The sequence below is a fragment of the Coptis chinensis genome, chromosome 2 (genome assembly GCF_015680905.1).
Source record: "Coptis chinensis isolate HL-2020 chromosome 2, ASM1568090v1, whole genome shotgun sequence".
Lineage (NCBI taxonomy): Eukaryota > Viridiplantae > Streptophyta > Magnoliopsida > Ranunculales > Ranunculaceae > Coptis > Coptis chinensis.
Window position 1 is genome coordinate 29,449,991 of NC_141457.1, and position 23,623 is coordinate 29,473,613.

The 23,623-nt window shown below is 37.9% G+C and overlaps 2 protein-coding genes and 1 long non-coding RNA gene across 17 annotated transcripts; all 3 read right to left on the minus strand.

The window, feature by feature from the left end:
• Positions 1-348: 348 nt before the first annotated feature.
• On the minus strand, positions 349-4,500 carry LOC147515695 (protein DETOXIFICATION 32-like). 4 transcript variants are annotated; one of them, XR_015210782.1, is made up of 8 exons: positions 4,314-4,500; positions 2,195-2,256; positions 1,782-1,930; positions 1,394-1,632; positions 1,149-1,267; positions 996-1,053; positions 823-909; positions 349-677 (listed from the first exon to the last, which is right to left on the minus strand). XR_015210782.1 is itself a non-coding variant. In XM_086588541.1 (8 exons), the coding sequence occupies exons 3-7, from the start codon at positions 1,874-1,876 to the stop codon at positions 852-854; spliced, it is 582 nt and encodes a 193-aa protein (XP_086444667.1). In that variant the 5' UTR covers positions 1,877-1,930; positions 2,195-2,256; positions 4,314-4,500; the 3' UTR covers positions 349-677; positions 823-851. The 4 variants fall into 4 exon arrangements, 3 of the variants coding, with proteins under 3 accessions (XP_086444667.1, XP_086444666.1, XP_086444668.1); XM_086588541.1 differs by having other exon boundaries at positions 996-1,066; XM_086588540.1 differs by lacking the exon at positions 996-1,053.
• A 9,607-nt stretch (positions 4,501-14,107) lies between these two features.
• LOC147515696 (uncharacterized) lies at positions 14,108-14,687 on the minus strand. Its single transcript, XR_015213499.1, has 3 exons — positions 14,549-14,687; positions 14,300-14,467; positions 14,108-14,204 (listed from the first exon to the last, which is right to left on the minus strand). It is a non-coding gene; the product is annotated as an uncharacterized LOC147515696 (long non-coding RNA).
• A 3,488-nt stretch (positions 14,688-18,175) lies between these two features.
• Positions 18,176-22,377, minus strand: LOC147515697 (uncharacterized). Of its 12 annotated transcripts, none has more exons than XM_086588546.1 (10): positions 22,070-22,210; positions 21,896-21,951; positions 21,674-21,766; positions 21,470-21,560; positions 19,898-19,975; positions 19,703-19,814; positions 19,077-19,129; positions 18,931-18,967; positions 18,668-18,830; positions 18,176-18,502 (listed from the first exon to the last, which is right to left on the minus strand). In XM_086588546.1, exons 3-8 carry the CDS (start codon positions 21,693-21,695, stop codon positions 18,934-18,936), a joined length of 390 nt encoding a protein of 129 aa, XP_086444672.1. In that variant the 5' UTR covers positions 21,696-21,766; positions 21,896-21,951; positions 22,070-22,210; the 3' UTR covers positions 18,176-18,502; positions 18,668-18,830; positions 18,931-18,933. The 12 variants fall into 12 exon arrangements, 7 of the variants coding, with proteins under 7 accessions (XP_086444672.1, XP_086444673.1, XP_086444674.1 ...); XM_086588547.1 differs by having other exon boundaries at positions 21,661-21,766; XR_015210783.1 differs by lacking the exon at positions 18,931-18,967 and having other exon boundaries at positions 19,898-20,007.
• Positions 22,378-23,623: the final 1,246 nt, after the last annotated feature.

Sequence of the window (23,623 nt, forward strand, 5' to 3'; positions counted from 1 at the left end):
TTCGTATAAACAATGCGAAAGATACAGCTGCGATGATGATAATTCTTAGTGTTGATACAAGAGAGTGAGTTTTAAAGTACTTATCCTTGGCGTGAAACAGGGTGAAAATTGAGAGCATCACTATGCTTTTTAGGATGGGGAAAGAGGAAGGAGTTTGCAACACCTCTCACTCTCAGTTCCTGTATTTTCTCTAAACGAAAATGCAGTCCATGAGGCAAAAACAGAAATTTGGAAGCTAGGTTCATCGGTGCTTATGGATCAAAAAACTAATACTTCTATTTGAATTTCTAGTGGTACACCAATATACTTTGTTATCATGAGAGCTGCTTCTTGAGGGTAGGCACATCATTTAAACATGGATGAGGAACTCATTCATATTTGTCGAAATAAACTCCACTTTCTGCAACTTCTTGTACAAATATGAAATTAAACACTCTTCAGAGATGAATACAAAATCCTAGTTTAGCATTCAGCATTTAGAAAGTGGGCTATTTAACAGTTTAGGGTGTTCTAAACTGTTGGATTTCTTCCCGAACCTCATTAAACCTCCCAAGTCCAAAATGGCAGAACATACTTCAATTCTTTTATTTTTGAACGTCTTAGAACACATTGGAATCAAAAGTGGATTCAACATCCGAGCTTCCCCAAGAAGCCACTCTCTCTTTCGCCAGTGATACCTGCAGAACAGTTCTAGACCCTTTAGTAATGTCTAAATTAAAACGGTCAATATTTCAATAAGCACCAAAAAGTAACAAATATTTTTGGAACAAAATTGTTATACAAGTGCAAAGTAGAAATGAATGAACATCTATTAACACTTGCCTCTTTTTCCCCGTCTATACCCAAAGTGATTATAATAAGGATGATTGTTTGTAGAGCGATTCCAAGGAGTACCCCATCCCAGAGTCCCTTCAAACAGAAAACATAAAATAGTATTAGTCCTCGTGCTCTTCATATTTAAAAGTACCCTCCAGAGACTGAGTGTAGTCCTATACCTCCATCGCCTTACTACAGGATCATAATGCCAACATATACGTCTCCGAGATGCTGATCCTACGGTGAAGACCTAAGGAAGCTCAATGTCCTGAGGGAACTTTCAAAACACCCGACTTTTTAAGAAAAAACAGTTATCAGTCTGTTTTGCTAACCTCCAAGCCAAGATGGAATTTGAAGCCCAAAATAGCACCAGTTGCCAATCCCATGAGGTAATAGCACCCAATATTTACATAGGCGACAATAGCTTGCCAACCAGCGCCAATGGCCACACCTGCAAATTAAGTCATGTTTAATACATGAGGTCTACTAATTTCATTGTACAAGTTCAACATTTCAGCAAGAACTTTCAAATTGTACCAAGGAAAAACATATATGCACAACAATGCAATATACTAACCTGATAGAACTGGTTGCACACTTGAGAGAAAGATTGATACGCATAGAAAGGGAGCAAGTTTGGTAACTTTATTCATAACCCACTCATCTTCTGTGAAGATTGATGGGAAATCTTTTTTCGTTGCGAATATCATGACAGCAAATATAGTTTGTATGACCACTGCCATCATCACCATTACCCAGACTGAAAACCTCGCCCTTTTTGGATTCCCTCTTCCTAGCTCATTTGACACTCTCACACTATTTAAACACAGCACTTTTATTAGGCAAACGCATGTAAGTTTTGTACAACTGAAAACAACTGCATCCTAAAAAAAAATGCATGTATCAATAACATAAATTCCAACCATTAGTAAAACTACCATACATCAACAAAAGGGACTACTTACAGATTCATTAATAGGACCAAAAATTTCATCCACCTTTCCAATCTATGTCTTGTTCTGTAGATAGATTGGAGCATTGAAATAGGGTATCTTTTCATGTGTGAGTTTAATTACAGCATCTCCTTCGCAAGCATGAAGGAACGAAGCAGCCTCTGCATTTTACAATCAAACTTCATATAAGCATACAAATTCCAGTCCAACTAAATAAACAACAAAGGGTTCGCATTGAGCTCATTAAAGTATAAAAACAACCCATTTCTTTCTCATGATTGTTAACCAACAAGTAAACATACCTATCTTATATTCAGATTGTTGTACCACTTAAAAGATACATTTTTTAGAGTTTTATATGGTTTTCACAGTGAAGCAAGCAATCAAATAAAGTAGTAATAGAGAGAGTTGGGAAAAAATTGTACCAACTACTTCAGAAGGAGGGCCTTCGTCACTATACCCACCACCACCATGGCCACCATACCCACTGTTTCAACCAGATATGATCAAAACATCAAGTGTTGATAAAAGAGACGAAGAATGTAGAAAAGTAATTAGAAAAATGATGGTGATCGGGAGAATGATGAGATTTGTACCTTGCTGCGGTTGACTAATCATCGAAATTATCAATGGGATCAAGTCTCGAGGAGCGTAGTTGAATGAAAAATAGTTTGGTATTTATATAGGTAGAGTAGAGAGTCCTCAGTATCTCAAGTAATTTTGTAGCTTGAGTCATTGTGATAGACTATAACTTTCAGTGATAATTATCTCTTTGATAAGAAATGAATCGGACATAAATCAATGTACATTAGTAGCAAGCCATGTGGCTAAGGTTGATCTTAGACACATGAGTTAATGGCATGTACATTGATCCCGTGGTATTGCAAATTGGGCTTTTAGCCCTGTCGATTAAACGAATAAAGTGGAGATTCCTACCAATGGACGTTCGCCACGTAGGTGGGGGTCGAAATACCCACCTCCACCACGACCTCTTTGGATCAGCAAGATGGTTTGATCAGTCTCTGGGTTATGAATTTTGGAGAAGAAGAACCCAATTTCGCGTTTTTTTTTCCTTTTTTCGTTTTTTTGTTTTTGAAATACTTTTAAAATTTAAAATTTCGCAATTTTTGAGTGAATTAGATCTGATGATCTTGAGAAGAGATTTGAGGGACCAGGAGGGGTGTGAGATAACAGTGGCACTATAAGGGTGGCACTATAGCCTAACCGATATATATATATATATATATATATATATAATCTGATGCATAGCAATGGAATATATTGTACAAGCTTTTCAGAGACATCTAGAGAGCAAAGACTAATATAACAATATAGGCGACACGAACACACATTCCATCGACGAACTTGTAATATATTAAGAATGATAAATACAATGTGAGTTGTACTTCGTATCTGTTTATGATCTTAGTAGCTTAATGTATGTTTTCATTTTGAGGATTGCTAGTGAGCGACTCCTCACATTGATAGGTAGGGAGATGATCCACAAAAAGTCAGAAAAAGACGACTTCATTAATATCTATAAGATCATTTAAACTGGTAGAGATAACTTGAGAAAGGGAAAATTCTCCCATCTCTCATCGTCTGCCTTTCGGTCTTTTTCTGACTGCCTAATGAAGACGGAAGACAAGCTTGTTGAGTGGAAAGGAAAACCATGCAAGTACCAAACTATTTGTTTTGAAATTCAGGACTCTAGTTCAACAATGCACCACCCAAGCCAATGTTAATGGTAGCCATTTGCAAAAAAAAAAAAAAAAAAAAAAAAAAAAAAAAAAAAAAAAAAAAAAGACCTTCTGGGTGACTCCTCCTGATTTAAAAAATCAACCTTTAAAAATATAACAATCTGAAAGACAACTCTTCTCCTTGTGGCTAGTATCAACTGAGTGATGTGTTACTAAACACATTCGGAGTTGCTTCTTTAGTTATTTTAGAACACAAACCAGTCTTAATGGGTTTCACACCTGCCAAATGTAAGGGATATACGACACACGTTAATGTTAAGAACTACAACTTGAATATACTTATTCTTTACCAATTACCACAATTGTACAAACCTTTCTCTCAAATGTACCAAGTACGAAAATGTTAATCCAAACCTATTGAAGATTCACTATGTCTTTGAGACAGATTTCCCCCGTCACGGTGTTTCAAGGTTAGATGGGAAACTGTACGTCTCCCCAGACAACCCTTCTCCTTGTAGCTAGTATTAACTGAGTGCTATGCTATTAAACACATTTGGAACTGCTTCTTTAGTTATTTCATAACACAAATCAGCCTTAATGGGTTTTAGACCTTCCAAATGTAAGGGATACACGACATACGTCTGGATAATCCGTTGTTTAATTGGATGCGTTTGTGCAAATAATGTGTTTACGTTGTGTGATTTGGCTTGTGGAATGAGTCACTTTCTCTTTAACTTAGCCGAAGTAAATTAAAACACATAACAACTTAACAATATTTCAATCATGAAAATGCAAAAGAACATACTGAAAAATTGAATATTTCAGTAGGGCCTTATTAGCTTACCTTTGCCGTCCAGCTTCCACTATGTCCTGTTATGATTGAGTCCACTGATAAATTTGGGTGAGATGAGGCTTCCTGTATAAGCGTACGCTTTCCAACGACGAGAGTCAAATATCTTAACATCACGAACCGAGTCGGTTTCTACATTATACAAAACAACATTTTTGGCAATTTTTTTATTATACAAAACAACATTTTCAATAGAGTGGGTATAACATTTGTCAAAAACAAATCCATATTCTCTCTCTTCCTTTTTGTTTTTGATTTTCAGACCGTGGGATCCAACGGTCTCGAAACACTCATCCCTATAGGGATATCCTCGTGGGCTCCTATAGGGATATCCTCGTGGTAGCCCAGATCATAACATTTTATTAGAATAATCTCTCCACTGTTTGCAATGCCAACTGGTGGCAAATACTCAAATGACCCACATACTCCAAGTAGTCCAATCTTAAATTGTTTTTATAACACTCCATTTATTTTCTTTATTTTTCCTTATTTATTAGGATTTAAAAAGTAATAATAATATTAAAAAGAAAAGAAAATGATAAAAATAAAATAAGATAAGATAAAAACGTGGGAGAGTTAGAGGGGTTTGGTTACAACCGAACTCTCCATCTTTGTTAGTTTCTTTTTGGGTGTTTGAAATACAAGAGAAAAAACAAAGAGAAATAGTTATTGCTTGAGAGTGCTTGAAAGAGAAAGGGACGGAGGAAAACAACACCTTGACGTCAGTTTCCAAGTTCGTTATGTACACAAATGTTTTCGCTTTTTGATTAATTTCGGTGAGTAGTCTAAACCTTTTCTTTAAATATGTATTTGATTGATAATCATATTATTTTATTATTTATTTTATTTATTGGAACCTTGTGATGAAAATATTGATTTGGTCAAAAATATTTAAATGGCATTCTGAGTTGTGAACTCAAGTTTCACTTTGGTTAGGCATAACTATTCGTGGGTATGGTTTCTGTGGTCAAGGATGGCCGACATAATAGACCAGCGTATTTGACTTTCTAGACCAAAGTATTGTTATAGCAACTGGCGTCAAGCTTCTTTTTATTTTCTGATTTCATGTGACCCTTATACTCGATCACTCCACAGTCTGAGAAACTCCAATGTAAAGTGTTCTTGGATTTGAGCTAGTAAAGCACCAAGTTTGAGAATGTATAAACTTTTAATATTTATAAACGTAGAGATCACTGCTGGTTCTTCTGCCGTTTGAGTTGCCAATACAATTTTCATTAGGAAACAGGCATCTACTCCCAGAGGTCACCTTCTATTAACTTTGGTTTAAAAGGGTTACAAATATAATAGTTACTTTAGGCGAAGATGGTTCTTGTAGATATTGAACCCCTTTTTCATTATCATCCATGGGAATAGCCACTAAAAGCCTTGGTCTTAATCTTACAAAAGAGATAACAGATACAACGAACTAGATTAGAATCAATACCTGTTACTAAAAGGTGTCCCAGATACAATGAGAAGTAGACGGTGATATGCACTTCTCTTATTACCTTGAACTGTTATGCACTTAGATTAGATAATTGGGTTCTATTGTTTTTGAATGAGTTTAGCTATTGGCGCAAGTTATCTTTTTGATATATATATGTGGATGGGTCGATCTAGATGGTACAGTCGGTATTAAACCCTTATACCAATTGACTTACAGTACTTTAGATATTCTCTTTTAGATGTCAGAAAGTATAAGCTTAGCGCTGGTCTGATTTCGAGCTCAATTTTGGTTTAGTTAGAGTTTGAACTAGATTTTTATGGAAACATGAAAAAGTAATATTTGGAAGTCTGCTTTCTATTCCAATTGGCCTCATCGCATTTTGAGGCCCATGGAATTAATTATGGTGTTTGGAAGTTTGACTGACAGAAAATAGTGCGTCAGAAATTAGTTTCTGCGCACTGTGTTCGAGTTTAGTTATTGAACTTTTAGAATGAGATTGAGTATTTTTGTAAAACATAAGAAAGTAAGTTCTGTGTGTTAGATTTTCAACGCAAAAAGCCTCGATGTATTTGGACACCTGTGGAAAGAGTTGTGTCATTCGGAAGATAGTCCGTCAAAAATCTAGTTTGCTGAAAAATTAGGATTTTTTACCGTTTTCAACTTAAGTTTTCTTCTAGATGGGCTGAGGTTGGGATTTCGAGTTCTACATGAAAAAGTATTTCTACATACCCTAGTTTCTAAATATTTAAGTTACATGTCATTTGGATGAATGTAGGAAAAACTATAGCATTGACTATGTGGCTGATAAGAACTACGAAGGCTTGATTCCAATCTTAACAGATTTGGATACGTAGGCAGCTTTGAGCAAAAATGCAGCCACTACACTATATTATATATTAGTTATTAGTTCTTAGTTATTGTGATAACTATATATGTACAATATTAGTACTTAATTGTGTACGTGATTGTGGTTGTTTAAAATATATTCACGAGTCATTTAACTAATGCGTTATTCCTGATTGAACATTTTGATATCTATGATTTATATAATTGATAATGAGGTGAGTTGATTAGTTATTGTGTTTGGAATATTAAGTAATGATTCTATTGTTTGAGACGATATTTGTTTTGTAATAAAAATATTATAATAAATGAGAACTCTTGAGTGTTAAAAATCCGGTGTAAAAGTGTCTGGTGAAAATTTAATGTATCGTCCACATCTTTAGATCTCTCCATGCCTCTTTGATGAAAAGAAATGAAATGAAATGTTTATGACTAATGATGTCATGTGAAAAGCCGCCTTAGAGAGGAACTAATGCATTCGCCTTGTGGGTTGGCTGTATTCCTTGAATGTACGGGAATGTAGGTGGGTATTCCTTGAATGTGGCGGGAATGACCCAAGGTATTCATTGAATATGCTATGAATGACCTGTTATTATTATGATAGGTATTCCTTTAATGTGGCGGGAATGACCCAAGGTATTCATTGAATGTGCCATGAATGACCTGTTATTGTTATGATAGGTATTCCTTGAATGTGGTGGGAATGACCTAAAGTATTCATTGAATGTGCCATGAATGGACCTGTTAGTATTATGATGGGTATTCCTTGAATGTAGCGGGAATGACCCAAGGTATTCATTGAATGTGCCATGAATGACCTGATATTTTGTTATGCCCAAAGGAGGCTTTGTGATTATGTATATGGAAAGCCCAGAGATGGTTGTGACTCACAAGTTACGAGTTTACAAGATGAAAATATGTTTCCTAGAGGCGATATCCCCGCTTGGGACATATGTCTTATAGTGGTACTCGGTGTGAGTGAGGCATACGGATATGTGTGATTTGGCAAATATGTGCAGTGCAAATCGTGGAGTAGGAACTAAAGGTTGGGCTGTGTCTTTTAATAAATGAGTTAACGAGATAATTAATAAGCAAAGTAAAACATTGATTTTACATGTGACTGAGTTACTGCATATGAATATTTATGTATTATGATGTACATGATTTCTTACAAGGAAATGTATACGTGGTTTATGTGAGTTGATACTCACGAGGGATGAATGTACTCCCTAGTGGTGATATATTATGATATGATGCATATAATTTCTTACGAAGGAATGTGAATATGGTTAGCGTGATATGATGGATATGGTGGTGTGATATGAATGTTAGTTAATATTGGCGATATGTTATGCCAGATTATATATACCCATGATGGTTACAGTGAGAGTAAAATAGATGTATACTATAAATGATTACGTTTGGGAAATCTAACTCTGTTTTGCAGGAGGGTAGGACTTATTAACTTTTTATGCAGAGACATTGTCCTACCCTAAGACGACGTGGTGGCTTAAAGGTAAAGTGTATCAAACTCATATTTAAATAAGTTATCATATGTGTATGTAATAAGTTGAATGTAAGTAGAAATTATATTGTGAGTTATTTTGGAAATTGAGCATGATGAATATTGTTATCTGAGATTTCTTGGAAATGTATATTGGGGGTTGAAATTTTACTTGGGAAAAAACTACTTGCCGTATTGAGAATACGGAACTAACTTGTCTTCCAAAGATATGAACGTATTTATATTTTATATTTAGTCTTACTCATACCCGCAAATTCAATTTGCTGACCCATGTTTGCTTTGTTTAATTTGCAATGTGGATGTGTTGGAAACATAGATGGTGAAGTGTAGTGGATGAGGACACGTGATTTGGAGTTGCTCTTGGAGTCTTCTGGTTTAAGTTTTTCTGAAGTGTACGATTTTGTTTTGAGACAGATGTAATAGAGTTGGTTAGTTTCTTTGTAGTTTAATAATGTGATGAAGAGTTGTTCCTTTTAGTTTTCCTTTGATTTTAGTTTTTTTTTTATATCGTGTTTGATAACAGGGTATTGGGTTTTGTTGCACCCCGGGTTTCCAGATGATTGAATATCATTGTTTTAAATATTGTTTGGAAATTTGGGGTGTGATAGTTTTGTCCAAGAGCCAAACACGCCATACTGTTTCATCACCCAAATATGAAGCTCCACTCTAAGTTGAATGCCGAACAGACAAAGTAATCCACCCAATTCCACAAGCTCAAAATAAACATCCTTGGAAAATAACTCTGTCGGATGTGGATGTCGTATCTCTTTAAAAACCTCGTCTTTCAGGTCAAAGGAAAGGATAACTCTCGAACGAGGTCGCGGAATCCTAGTTGCAAGCCAATGAAGAGCTCCATTGACATGTGGTATGGTACAATCTCTAAGACGAGTATTGTACTGGTCAAATGATTCTATAGTCCTCCATGATGGTGGTTCTATAGTCTGCCATGACGGCTCTCTGCTTAAACTGGTTAAAGTGCATACACTGACACAAGAGCAAAAATTTTTATTGTCACTTCTATCTTCATAACCAACATATCCTACCACCTTATATTCGTTAGTAGCTTGATTTAAACCAAACCCAAAATTGATACCCCTACTATGACCAAGAGGAATAGTAGATTTCGGTGGGCAAGGGATATATATGTAGCCTCTGGTGAGAGGATTCCAGATATAGAGGTTTTCGAATGAGCGCAGCAATACCATTCCATTACAAATTGCATGAACAAAATAGTAGGAAAGAGCATCTAGACAAAATGGCAGTTCAAAAAGTTTTGAATTATCGCTGGTTTCTGCCAAGTGAAATTTGGTGTTTTGAAAATTCGAACCTTCAGAATGTTCTTTTGCTAGAATACTAGTAATGTGAAATTTGGATTCATTTGACTGATGACTGAGGTGGAGTTTGGCAAAAACAGGGTCAGTGTAGATGTTGGTTTCTTTGGGACTACGACCTGATGATTTGTTGGATAGGAAATGGATGCACTCTTCTTGGGATAAGAGTTGCCTACGTATCAAGTTTCTGGGGGTAAACTTGAATCAAGCCTTACGTAGTTCATCTCTATCTATTTATAGATGTGTGCTTGAACCGTTATGGATTGCAGATCCACCTTGTGTGCTATCTTGGTGATTCGCCATTAATGTGTTGTTACAAAGTTAATGTTTTCTTGATTGTGGCGTTGATTGAGCTCCAAAATTGTGCTAGTTGATATATTAATGGCTGTAACTGCTGCTGGTGACGACCTGGATGTTGGGTCGTTGGTACGATCTGATGTTGTGGGACGAGCTAAAGTAAGACGTCTTGCCATGTGGACATGTGCTCTGTAGTGTAGAACGGACGGGTACTTACACAACCCCCTTTATTTTTTATTCGTTCATTGGATAGTTGTTGCGTGGAAGGAGAACGGTTAAAAAGTAAAGTTGTAAAGCACGTGTTTGGCAGCTGTTTTGTTTTGAATTTAGATTTTGGGGAATGTGTGGGAACTGTTGGGCTGGATTCGTGGGCCCGGAGTTACGGCGATTTGTGGGTGAGTAATGATTTAGGTTTTGGGAACATGAAACGCTTTGATTGTCTCGAGGTGTCTGGGCAGTTGAGGGGTTTTTTTATTTGTAAAAGCTTTTTGTTTGTTTACTTTTCAACCAAAGGAAAAAAAAAAGAAAAAATCCAGAGCAAAAGAAAAGGAAAGAAAGTAAAGAAAAAAAAAAATTCTCATCCCTTGCCATCAGGTTCGTGTTTTTAACTTTAGAAATTTAAGTTTTCCATCTTTCTTTGATTGTGCAATGTCTATGACTAGTGATAGTTTTAGTGGTGAGGTTGAAGTTGGTAAATGGAGAGAGAGAATGGTAAGTGACGAAGAAATTGAGGATAAGGTTCGTAGTGGTGATGAGGCTTCGTCGTCTTCTTCGTTGGAGATGGTGGATGAGAGGAAGCCTAAGTCGGTAGATTGTTATGCCGCTTTGAGGAAGGAGTTTGGTTGGGTGAAATTTTATCTGTCTGTGTACGATCTGGCTGGGGAGAAGAATTTGTATACTAACGACTACGTTCCTTGGGGTGGAGGAGTAGTTGATTGTTATGGGCAGTTGAAGGCTAGGATGAGGCTGCCCTTTTCCCGTCTTACTGTGGAGGTTTTGAATTTTTTGGGGAAAGCCCCCTATCAACTCGTGGGGAACAGTTGGAGGATTCTCCATGTGTTGGATTTGTTGAATGACAGGGGCTACAACATCTGTTTAAACGATGTGACGAAGCACTTTGTTGTGACGAAGTCGGGTGCTGTGAACTTTAGTTTTCATGTTAATAAGGGGAAGTCTCCTGTTATTATGGGGGTGAGTAAGGAGGAATGGGGGCGTAAGCCATTATTGGTTGTAGGTAGATATTGCCCGCCTGGTTTAGAGATTGATAAACGTGTTGTACAATCTCGTGGTAGGTCGTTGGTTGTAGGTCGTAATGTGTGTGTTTTAAATTATAATTTGGACGTTCTGATTTATCTGGTTTGTTATTATTTTATTTTTTTTTTGCAGAGGTTACAATCCGTTTTCGTACGAAGAACGGTGTTATTGAAAGGTTTGCTTGTCTAAGTTTGGAGGATAAGCAGGCTTTGTTGGGGGAGGTTGCACATTACTTTAAGAGGCGTGGAGGGAAGAAAATCAACCGTAAGAGGTTGGAGCAAAAGGCTAGGGATCGTAAGATAGTGGTTGAACTTCTGATTCTAGCTCGGAATCTGCAATGGAGAGGAAGAGTCAAAAGAAAGCACCTGTTTCTGGAGTGAAAAGGAGTGGAGATAGGACGTCGGGTGGGGTCGCTGAACATCGTTCTGGTGCGGTGAGGACGGTTGGAGGGGTGACGCCTTCCAGACGTCCTGAGTTGGGTAACGTAAATCGTTTGTTATCCCAACGTTCTGAGTTGGGTGATGCAAATCATTTGGCCCCCCAACGTTCCGAGTTGGGGGATGGAGGGCGCTCTACGTCCAACCGCTTCTCCTCTGGTGATGCAGATTGTTCTGCATCCAGTTGCTTCTCCTCTGGAGATGCGGGTGCTGGAAGTGCTGGTGGTGCTGCAGGTGGCAGTGCTGGTGGGGAGGGTGATGCTCCCACTTCGTTCTGAAAGCCTAATCTGAAAAGGCATTCCGAAGTGGTTGAGTCGGAGGGTGCTAAGAAGGCTCGATCTGAGTCTAAAGACCTACTTGGTTCTGTTAAAGGTCATGCGTCTTCAAGTCAGGTTCCCCTGAAGAGGATGAATCTGATTGATTTAGCTGATGATGCTGGGGTGGCTGAGGCCTGTGGAAAGAAGAAAGTTGGTGAGGCAGAGCCTGTTGCTAAGTAGGGCAAGGGGTCAGAAAGTACGGACCCAAGTAAGAAGAGTGGCCGTGTTGTCCTTGATAGGACGGTTATGTATAAGGACCCCTATAGTGGGTTGAAGAAGTTTGTTGAGAATGGTGACTATAGCTTTAAGTCCCCTTTGGTTGGTAGGGCGTTGTTGGAGAGTATTGTGCTTGCCGGGGATAGGCGCAAGCTAGATAATAAGGGCCTGGAAGTAAGCTTGGTGGAGATGGAATGGTCGTTGTGCTATGTGAGTATTCTTCCGTTCTGAGCTTGCTCCTTTTGGGTCTTGTTGATTTTGATCCACTCTAATGACTATATTTTTTATCTTGTTTGCTAGGTTCTGGCAATGTATAGGAAGCTGAAGGATATGGCGTCTATCTCCGACCGTTACAAGAAGGAGCTGGATGTCAGCAAGCAAACTTATAGCAGACTGGTGGCTGAACAGCAAGTGCAGAGAACGAAGGTTGCAGGGTTGAGGGATCAAGTGCAGCAGTTGGGTGGTAAAGTGGCTCTGTTGCAACTCGCTCTGGATTCTGCAAAGCTGGAGGTTCAGCAATGGGTCGATGAGTGCAAGAGGCTACGCTCCGTTGCTGAACGAGCTGAGACTGCATATAACGACTTGGTGGACACGGTGGAGAGTGGCGATGTTTATGTGCTGATGGATGATTATATTAAGGCATTGGATAAGTATGATTGCCTTAAGATGTCTGTTGAAAGTGGGGCTGCAACAGTGTCTACTGCAGATGCTGGTGTAGATGCTAGTAGACCATCTGATCTGCCATCTGACCAAGTCGTTGTGCCACCGGTTGCTCCAGCTGTTCCTTCTGTTCCTCCTGTTGTTTTTGGGTCAGATGTTTCTGAAGTTGTTATTGATCAGGCTACTAGTTCTGGTGCTGTAGAAGGTGGTGATTTGGACCCTTTGAATGTGGAGAATCTTCCTTGTGTGAATTGACTCTAAACGTCTTGTGTTTGCTCTTGGGTTGGGAGGTCGTTGAACAATATTTAAACAACTCTTTGCTCTTGATACTGATACAATATTTTATTTTATTTTTTATGGGGATACTGAGGTCGTTTTCCCGGGATAACCTGGGGGCCTCGGTATCTAACCGATTTTGTATTGAAGTAGAAATATTTAAATTACTTACTTGTTGAAGTTGGTTTGAAGTATGCATGTGATTGCTTTTGTTGCTACTGATTTGTTATTTGACGACTTGTGCTGCATAGTACTAGTCCTCTTGACTTTGCTAGGTCGTCTTTAAGTTACAGATCATAGAGCGTTTGAGTACGACCTGATGTATTTGCGTAGTTGGCCACACCGTTTGGGACTTAGTCCAAACGGTGTGGCCAAGTCGTTTGGGACTGAAATTTGGCGAACCTCGATTTCTTTTTTTCTTAACTTTCATATTCCAACAATTCTAACACTTCCAAATTCAAAACCAAACACATAAAAAATAGAGAATCACATAACATCAAATAATATTTTGAAATAACATATGACAAAATCAAGTATTCATAAAGTTGGGTACAGATATCACAACGTCACTCTCTACAACAAAAGCAACCTAAACAGCCCTATACTACTAGAACTCCAAGAGTTGAGATCAATGGTCAAGAATAGGCTGCTTCTTCACCTATGCTTCTTCACGATATCGTCCACTAATGAACTTGCACCGGGTCAAATTGTATGCCTCCATGAACTCGTTCCGTGCATCGTCTAGAATCGCAGTCCCACCCATTTGCAGGCCTCGATCAAGCAAGCGACAAATTTCATCGACGATGGGGTGCTGTCAAAATTAAAACGAAAAACTACATTAGTATATACATTTATAAAATACCAAAACAAAAAATAACAAAACAAAAAAAATAACAAAAACTAATGTTGTAAGGTATTAACTCACCAGATTATGATATGGAAGACTCTGTAGGGAGTAGTGATTAGGATGATCACAGTTTATCATTCGAATATGACTATTGTTTTCGTACCAACTCATGTATCTACTCACACACTGCCATGGATAAGACGCAATGGGTCCTCGATGTTCAGGTTGTATTAAGTGATTCTGCCATTTACTCCAATAGGAAGACGCAATATTAAATTTCACATCGTACCGCCCGCATCCGGAAGTAGTTCGCGTCGAGGTCTTTGGTCTTGGGGGATGCTCGACATCATCAAGAAAGCATATAAATCCCTCGAAAAATGTTATTTCATCCACCGGGCATGTAGCTCGGACTTCAACATAGGGATACCATTCAACCTGTCAAATAGCATATGATCGAGGAAATTAATCATTAACCACATACTAATAATATCAATTAATAAATAAAACTAATTACAAACAAAAATGCTTACATCGGTACAAGTCATATTATCAATCACCGCTCGGGTATGCTTCAATGCAGCTGTTGTGCTAGCATAAAAAGACTGAGTAACTGAGTACCTATGAGCACGCGACATGCTCAACTGATAGTCCAAGTTTAGGAATGGCCTGAACACCGGGAAGTACTCATAAATCCATGCCTAGAGTAATATAGACACCCAGTTAACATTGTAATAGATAGATAAAATTGACATTGGAAAGAAAAACAAAAAAACGAATACCTGTAGGAGAGTGAAATAGCCTGAAACACCCTTCACCTTGGCACTTGTGGCAGTCCCCAAGACCCCTGTACAAGTAAGCCAGTAAGGCTACACCCCACGCGTAGTCTCTGATCTCGGTAAATTTCGAAAGCAGTCTCAGATAACAAATGGGAACTGCAATTCCAGACATGTCGGTGAAGATGGTACATCCAAAGAAAAATAACAGATAAACTCTAACAGCAAACTGCAACTCTTTTTGGGTTGACGCCTTCTTCACAACAACCCCATTTTCATCACGTAAATCTTCATCTGCTACCTTCCAAGCAAGCTGCTTCATCAAGAAATCCATCCTCACTTTGGAAGTGGACTTATTGGATTTAATCTCCGCATCTATCTTGTCCATGGGTATGCCAAGACCTTTGTGGAGGAGTTTTTTTGTCTGTTCCAGGGTCAAATCAGTGTCCCCAGTCACTGCTTTGCCTCTGATCGGAACTCCTAAGAATTGGGAAACATCGTCCAACGTGATTGTCATCTCACCCCATGGCATATGAAACATGTTGGTCTCTGGATGCCACCTCTCCACAAACGCAGAGACCAACACAGGATCCTGCTGCCTATATACACCTAAGACCATAGCACATAAGCCGGTCCTTTGAAGCTCCACGTGAAAATTAGAACAGTCTGAACACTCTCCGATGATATCCCATTGTACCAACTTGTTTAGGTGCCCATGGCACTTCAACACCCCTCGCTCCGCCTAAAACAACAAAAACTCAATATTAATGTATGCATAAGGTTTCGTAATACAAAATTTAAATACTAATAGACACTATATGATAATACTACCTGCCCCTTCCAAACATCGCGAGCCACGTGGACCGCATAGTCATACAACAGATGTGGCACACGAGGGCCACCGCCATAAACACCTCTCTGGAACTCCAAGTCATTGTTGGACTTTCTCACAATATTCACTGGAGGTACAAGTATAGGGACTTCCTCGTCATCATCCGCCTCCTCCTCCTCATCCTCTGCGTCCTCCTCCTCCTCGTCATTCTCCCCTTCTGCATCATCAACACCCTCTTCGTCATCTTCTTCACTATCATCTTCTTCACTATCACCATGACTTACAACTACACTCTTCCCACGATCCATATTTATGTCATCTACATCTACATCTAAATCTAAATCTACATCTACATCTACATCACTCGAAACTGTCCCCTTTCTTCTCTTTCGATTTCCTAACTCTACACCACTCACAACTACATTACTGGGATCATCCGCTTTCCGATCCCCTCTACGGACTGATGCCGAGGTGGTTGTTCCCCTTCCTCTCTTTTTCTCAAGCGGGTCACCGCGACCCGAACTACTACTCCCCCCACCTAACAACTTCTTAGCACCCGTGAAAACACTTTTTGCTACATTCTTCACATTCTTTGTTCGAGGCATTGCTACAAAATATAACTAACACAAACACAGAAGAATAAGTTTGCCGAGAAACACAAACACAAACACATAACTCGCAATTCTAGTCCTTCGTAAGCAGAAAGATCCTCGGGTAAAGAAAATTCTGAAAAGAGAGAAATCATTTTCAACATAGGGAAAAAACTAGTAATCATGCAAACATATTTGTAGGATTTTTCCTATCTTTGTTTAGCCTTTTGATCATTAGGAGACAGGGAGAATGAGAAGAACCTTTTGGATAGGAAACCCATCCAAACAAACTACTATTGTCCAGTTCAGTTTCATTGTCCAGGTGCATGCATACTTCAATCCCGAAAACATGAGCACAAAATATTTAAGCAAACAAAAGCTTTAGACACTAGAAAAAAGCAAGAAGTTTGTTCTTAAATGAATTGCAACAGATTCAAACTATCTAACACAACAGTACATGATATACTCGTATGATCTAACATGATATACCAAGACAAAACTCCCTATTTAGATTGGTACAAGGGCTACCTCAAGTAGTCAAGTGTAATAATTTATGTAGCATACTACTCAAATCAATTCACTCACAGGCCATACTAGAAGGAAAAGTATTAGAGAAGAGAGGGAAGCAATGGAAATTCAATTTTGTAATGGAACAAAGCATGTAAGCTTTACAAGTAAGGCGCCACTAAGGCATCTCGTTATAGATAGATTACAGAAGAAAACCTACTTGTTCAGCACCAAGGGCCTTCACAAATGACACCTAAACGCAAAGACTACAAAACTCCATGTTTTCGAACCCTTTAATCATCTAGACATAACTTAATAAGATGAATAAAAACCCAATCAACTTTGTTTTTGCCTGTGATTGAACAAAATATGGCGAAATGACTAAGGCTAAGCATCCAAAATTCAGGTTAATGTTAAACCATAACCTGTGCCAGATACAAAGGGCATACAATGAATCGATTATAGACCTAATAAGCAATGTAGCAAAATTGTAACGAAAACAACGAAGGCTAAGCATCCAAAATTCAGGTTAATGTTAAACCATAACCTGTGCCAGATACAAAGGGCATACAATGAATCGATTACAGATCTAATAACCAATATAGCAAAATTGTAACGAAAACAACATTAAAGATCAAGAACAATATAATGAAAACTTATAGATCTGATCTAGATAAAGAATATTGAGATCGAAAGAGAGAATTGCGGTGTGTTTTTGGGAGCAGAAATCGAAATCAAGGGTTTTTTATGGAGACGAAAGGTGGAACTGGTTTTCGCTGGTTTCTCGGTTTCTTGGGTATTTGGTTGGGGGGTGTATGGTTCGAAGTTGCGCCCAACACAATGGGCAGACCCCGGCCCAACACAAATTGGGGTATGGCAGTAACAGGACTCATAATAATTAATGGGAAACACTCCAAGAAAACAGGTTTTACGCCACGGACCAAAACTGTGGGAAAAGCCTTTTCCCTACGACCTTAGCCCGTCGCACGACCGTGGGCTTTTTGTGCGTGGATAATGATCTGCCCATAGTCATGACCGTCGGTAAAGCCTGCCAGTAGCGACGGCATTTGCATAAGTTATTGCTGTCGGTATGGCCACGGCAGAAACCATTGGATAATCCGCAGCAAAAGGTCAGTTTTTCCTACGGTCTTTGTCCGTGGAAAAAGATCAATTTTTCCTACGATCTTAATGCATGGAATATCTAAACAGTATAAAAAATCTGGGTGCGAACAACAGTAAATTCTGTTTCTGTCACGGTGGCAAAAGTGTAATTTCACAGTTTGTTTTGGTTTTTTTTTTTTAAATTTTAAGGACAAAAATGTAATTTAACAATTCTAAAATTTGTTTTTATTTGTCAAACATATCGGTAGAAAAGCTTACCCATGACAATTTCAAATTATTAATATCATCTTGCAAAGGCAAAGTTGTAAATATTCTTTAAAAAACAAAATAAAGTTTGTCAACCTATGGGCTACGCTCCACTCACCATTAAAAAACGTGGTTTTGCTACTTGCACAAAGCTAGTAAGATATAAAACCGTGGGTAAAGTCACTAAATGTGGGAATAGAAATGTTTTTCCTACGGCTATAGACCGTGGCAGAGTTATTTTTAAAAAAAAATACATACGAATATTCATTTTTGGGTCACCTGCAATCCACAATGAACCACCAATCACTACACCTAGCAAAGGTCCCAAAACCATCCTACACCTCAAACTCACCATTTTTATTCATCCTAATTAACCCAAAAAATATGTAAAAAAGAGCTTTACAAAGCCAAGGATTGAATTAACTATCTCTCTGCATCACGTCATGTGTATTATATAAACACTTTTGTAAACAGAGACTGACAAGTAATATAAAATATATATAATTCTGAACGCCAATCACTTTTGAACTTGGCGATGACTTCTTCAGGAGCTAGTCGTCCTAAGCGTTGTTCAGCTCATAAAGGGCACTTCCAGGAGGGAGAGATGACTTCATTCTCATCTGGTTGTTGAATGAACTGTCCTAGTGGCGTACGCAACATTTTCTGCAGAAATTAACATGATTTATAAAGTGAGGAAAAGAAACACTCCATCATATTCTCCAGTTCATAAAAAGGAATGGAAGGTGGCCAGAAATTCAATCACATTTAAAATACTTTAACGAACTAAGAACTGCAGTCCTTGTAGTAAATGGTTAAGAACATACTTACATTTCTATTAAGGCAAGGATGGGATCATCGAAATGAACCATTTAGACCCTTGAGTATTCGCACTCTCCATATCTTTTCAAATGATTTAGAATTTCTGGAAGTTTTTGCTCATATATCCCCTTAGCAGCTTCATAGATACGTCTATGCACCAAACATCTATTCCCTGCAACATAATCAACAAGCTCCACTTAACTTTGGTGTCCCACTAGTAGAATATGATCTATCAAAGATCCTACAAAACATGAACTAGCAGTGTCAAGGACCTCTTAACATGTGGCTGCATCTGGATGTTCCAATGTCCTAAAATTATTTACATTCAATAATATAAACATAATGATTCAATAGACCAAAGTCCAAGTTGAATATCTAGAAAGGAAAATGTTAATAAAAAAGGGTACGCATTGAAAACCTTGGCCTGATAGCGTTGCTTAAGCGAGTCCTATTCATGTTCAGGATATTCGTCTGTGAGAAAGAAATAAAGACTTCGTCAACCCTAAATTGACAGGGATAGCTCTTACTAGCACATTATACAAGACTACAGAATTTTAGCAAATTCTATAAACAAGACTACATAACTTCAAGTAACTGCAGTCTTTTAAAGAAGCAAACTAATGAAACAATTATAACATTTACTTGGTCGGTAAATTACTAAATTGTTTACAGTACGTTTATAACTTGTTTATGTAATACAAGTTACTATTAAGGACCGATGTTCTATTCCAATTTCAATGACTTTTGCACTTCAGTAAAAGGTTACCTCCAACCATTCCAAATCTCAAAGTAAAAATGCGTCCGAATGGATTTCATCTATTTATGGATATAAGATTAGTCATTACCAACTAAACTAGAAAGCAAACACTGAATTTATAACCCGACTATCAAAATAGAAATGCTAAACAGATTTTCAGATTGAGTCGTTTAAAAAGTGAATTAGAAGGATCCATTCAAAGAGACATCCCAATTTTTAGTAGATGCTAGTTCTTCATATAGAATGAAAATACGGTATGAATCATTGTGTTTCTATTAGAAATGTACCTGCAACAGGAATTCAACTGCGAATTCAGTGTAACATAACACAGAGCATGGCAGAGAGACCAGAAATTGCGTAGGGCAGAACCACTGCAGGGCCAACAATCTCCTTTGCTTCCTGACCAGTAAGAACAAATATCCTAGAACCAATAACAACACCAATACCAAACCACATGAGATCCGTCATGTTGGCTTCCATACCTTTCCATAGTTTCCCCGCTTCTGGAATGACTCTTCTGGTAGGAAAGCATCTTTGGTGCATGTACATCCCCTTGTTTTCTGGTTTACATCAGCATTTTACTCCAACAACTCTGAAAGTAGAAACAAAAACTTCAAAGGGGGGGGGTTCAAAGTTGCCACATTTCTCGCTTGTTCCCTTCCTACCAAAGATTCCACTTCCTGCAATAATGCATCTAGTAACCCATAGCTTCCGCTTCTTGCAACATTGCTTCCAATAATAACCCAACTCTATATATTTTTATCTTTTTACTTTTGGGTAGTTTTTAAAAGTAAAACCAAGCACTTTACAGAGTGAACATGTATCTTAGCCATATTTGTGTTGTACCCGACCGACACGGGTGCAATGGTAATTTAGCCATATCCGTGAATCATAGGTTATAGTAGCCTCATTTTTGTAAAGGTTTGCTACTTGTATTGATAGTTAATATTGTGAATGGAAACACACTCTAGGACAATTACCAACAAAGAATAATGGACGTCTTCTAAAAGTAGGGAGAACCATCACCCAAGTTAAGCTCAACTTAAACTAGAATGTGAAGATATACAAAAATGAAAAAGGAACATGCAAAAGACATTGTTTACTGACTCCACATCTGCTGACACAAGAAACAATAGTTGATAAAGATTGTCTCATGCTTTCTAAGGCTGTCAATTCTTTATGTTTAACATATGTTCTAAAGAAGCAAACTACGTGAAAAAAAAAACGAAATCAAATTATCCATCTCCTTGCAAATGTATATCTTTATATTAATATTTCACATGCAAGTATAATATATTATTTTAATCGAATTTTACTGATCCACATTTTACCAAAGCATTCTTCTGACCAGTATGAGCCCTTCACAATAATTGTCTAGAGCCTCAACTCCTGAATTTATAACCTTAAACTTGTTAAAGTCTTGAAACTACTTGATGTTCTATCCTTCTGCCAAAAAATTCAACAAACACACTTAAAATCTATATGTTTTTTTTCCTGAAAAAAATCTCCTATTCTTCGTTCATCAATTGCCCAAAGCAAAATACTAATCTTGATGGTTGACTTCCCTTTCAACATTCCAAACTAGTTATCTAATACCGCACTCACTCAGAACATACAATGTGACTCGTAATCATGGAGACAATAACACAACTACATGATCTGAAATATAAAGGAGATAAGCAAAAAAGTGTTCAATACACTCAGTGGCACTCCAACATTTAAATTTTACACTCAACTTCTAGATCTTTTTTTCTAAAAGAAAACTAGATATACTGAGTAATTTTATAATTGTGGGCGCTTCAAACTACACATACAGATACCTGTTTCAAACCCCAAAATCGACTACCTAACTAATTGCAGTATATATGATTTGTCTAAGGCCAACGCCAGCATGTATTCATAATTCATTTAAATGCAAGTCCTATATGGTCGTGGTTGATGCATTTAACTTCATGGGACTTAGAACTCAAAAAAAATCCAAAAAAAGAACTTATGCACCAACCACTCTACACAAAATTCCACAACAAAAATAAGAGTGGTTCATAAAAACTTACGACAACACAAGGAGCAAAAGTACAATGTACACCAGTTGCAGGCACTTTAAGAGCAGTAGCAGCTCCAATTCTTTGAAAAAAATCCACATCTCTACAAACAAATAAATTTTCTTAGACCTTATTCATCAACAATTAGACCTTATACAAACAAATAAATTTTCAGTATGTGAAACCCACTTTCCCCAACTTACCCAACCAACTTACCCAAATCTACAGATTTATACATCGGCTTAAAACCCCAACAATGACAAATTCAATTAGCTATTCAAACACCGAAACACCAACCTTACTTATTGTCTGGTATACACATAAGGAAACACATTAATTAACACAATAAACCCGAGAAAACTGGAAAGGCAAGCTACAATCTTTAAGAAGAAGAGTAAAGTAAATGAATACGAAAACCCTTGAAGAAACTAAAATGACCTGGGTTTTGGTCAGTAACGATTCCAAGTTGAGACGTCGAAGGAAGAAGAACGGGCCTTCGAGTAGTGAATAAAAACAGAGATTATAAATCCAAAGAAAATTATAATTGAAAAAAATTGTCAAATAAAACCCTAAAAAAATTGGTGCTTGAAATAAAAATTTTGATTTCATTACCTTGTTGAGATGTGAGAAGGAGAAAGAGGGGGGGAAACACAGGAAAAAATAAGTAAGTGGCTAATTGTGGGGGCGAAGCTAAGCGGTGGTGGGGAAGGAGAAAATAGCCTAACTGACGAGTATCTGTGTTTTGTGAAGTTAAAAACAACTGATAGGGGAAGCAAGCAACTACCATCAAAAAAATAGGTAGGGGAAGCAACAGTCGTCTACATAACCATTTTTACGAGCCCTAAGCCCACGAGGAAAAAGCGTTGAAACGAATCTACAGCAGAAAAAGCATCCCTGACGGTTTCTCTCGTGGCTGCCACCCACGGCCCAAGTAAAACGTAAAACGTGGATAAAAGGGTATTTAGGTAGGGGCGGTATTGGCACCCAAGTAAATAGGACTAGCACCCCTTTGACCAATTCAACGGTACTAGCACCCTTCCATTAAATACACAAAAAATACTAACGGAAAACAGCTACGGCGGGATCGTACAATCTACGGCATCAGATTGTCGCGAGATGCCATATCCCACAGAAGGTGGCTCCCGTGGGTTCTCTTTTTTTAATAGCCACCGTAAAAAACGTTAGTTGTTGCGAGATGATTTTGTTTACTAAAATAGAGTCTTTGCTTGTGTTAATTATCAAAACTCTTTTTCATTAATTTGATCACAAAATTTTCTTATAGAATATGAAAATATTTGCCGCTAGATAGCAAAATTATGACTCGATTGTGTATATTTTTTGTCATGGTTTTGGTATTGTTCTTGGAGTGTATAAAGAAATTTTAAAGAAGAAAATGAGGTATCTATATATCGTGTGTGTTCAATACACAAAATTTGAAGTGAAAAAAAAAACAAAAAATACAAAAAAAATATGCCGCGGCAAGTGCCTGTCGTGGGATATGGGATCTCGCAGCAACCCGATGTCGTAGATTGTGCGATCTTGCGGCAACTGCCTGCCGTGGGATATGAGATCTCGCGACAACTGCCTACCGTAGAACTATGGACATGTGGGGTGTAAAAAGACATATAAGGAATAACCATTATTGTTTTACTTTTTATCAAAGGGGTGCTAGTCCCATTTATGGGGTTGCCAATACCGCGGCCTCTTAAGTATGCCTACGAAGTGAAAAGTGACTGAAACTATTTTCTACAGTCAAAAATCGTGGGCAAAGCAGCAAAGGTTCATAATCGTGGCAAACAATACCGAGCATCCGTGGGCAAAAGTTCATTTTCTTATATATTATAGGGGATTCTAAAATCTCCCGTAGTATCTGCAAGAATGATGCATGACTTAGGTCCATCGTTTAAAGCCTTATAAAAGTCACAGAAGGGTCTCTCTGCTATTTCTTCACCCATTGCTACAGATGTAGTGTTGGTGGGTATAGGTGTTGTGTGTGTTGTTGTGTGAATTTTTAGATAGGCGATTATTTTTGCGTCTACGATAAATTAATATGGCAGGTTTAAGCGTATCAGATCTTAATCTCATGCAAGTTTTAAGTCTAATAGGCAATTTCTAATGAATATGCAAAAATAGTATGATTATTACTAGAAATAGAATCCTCTTACA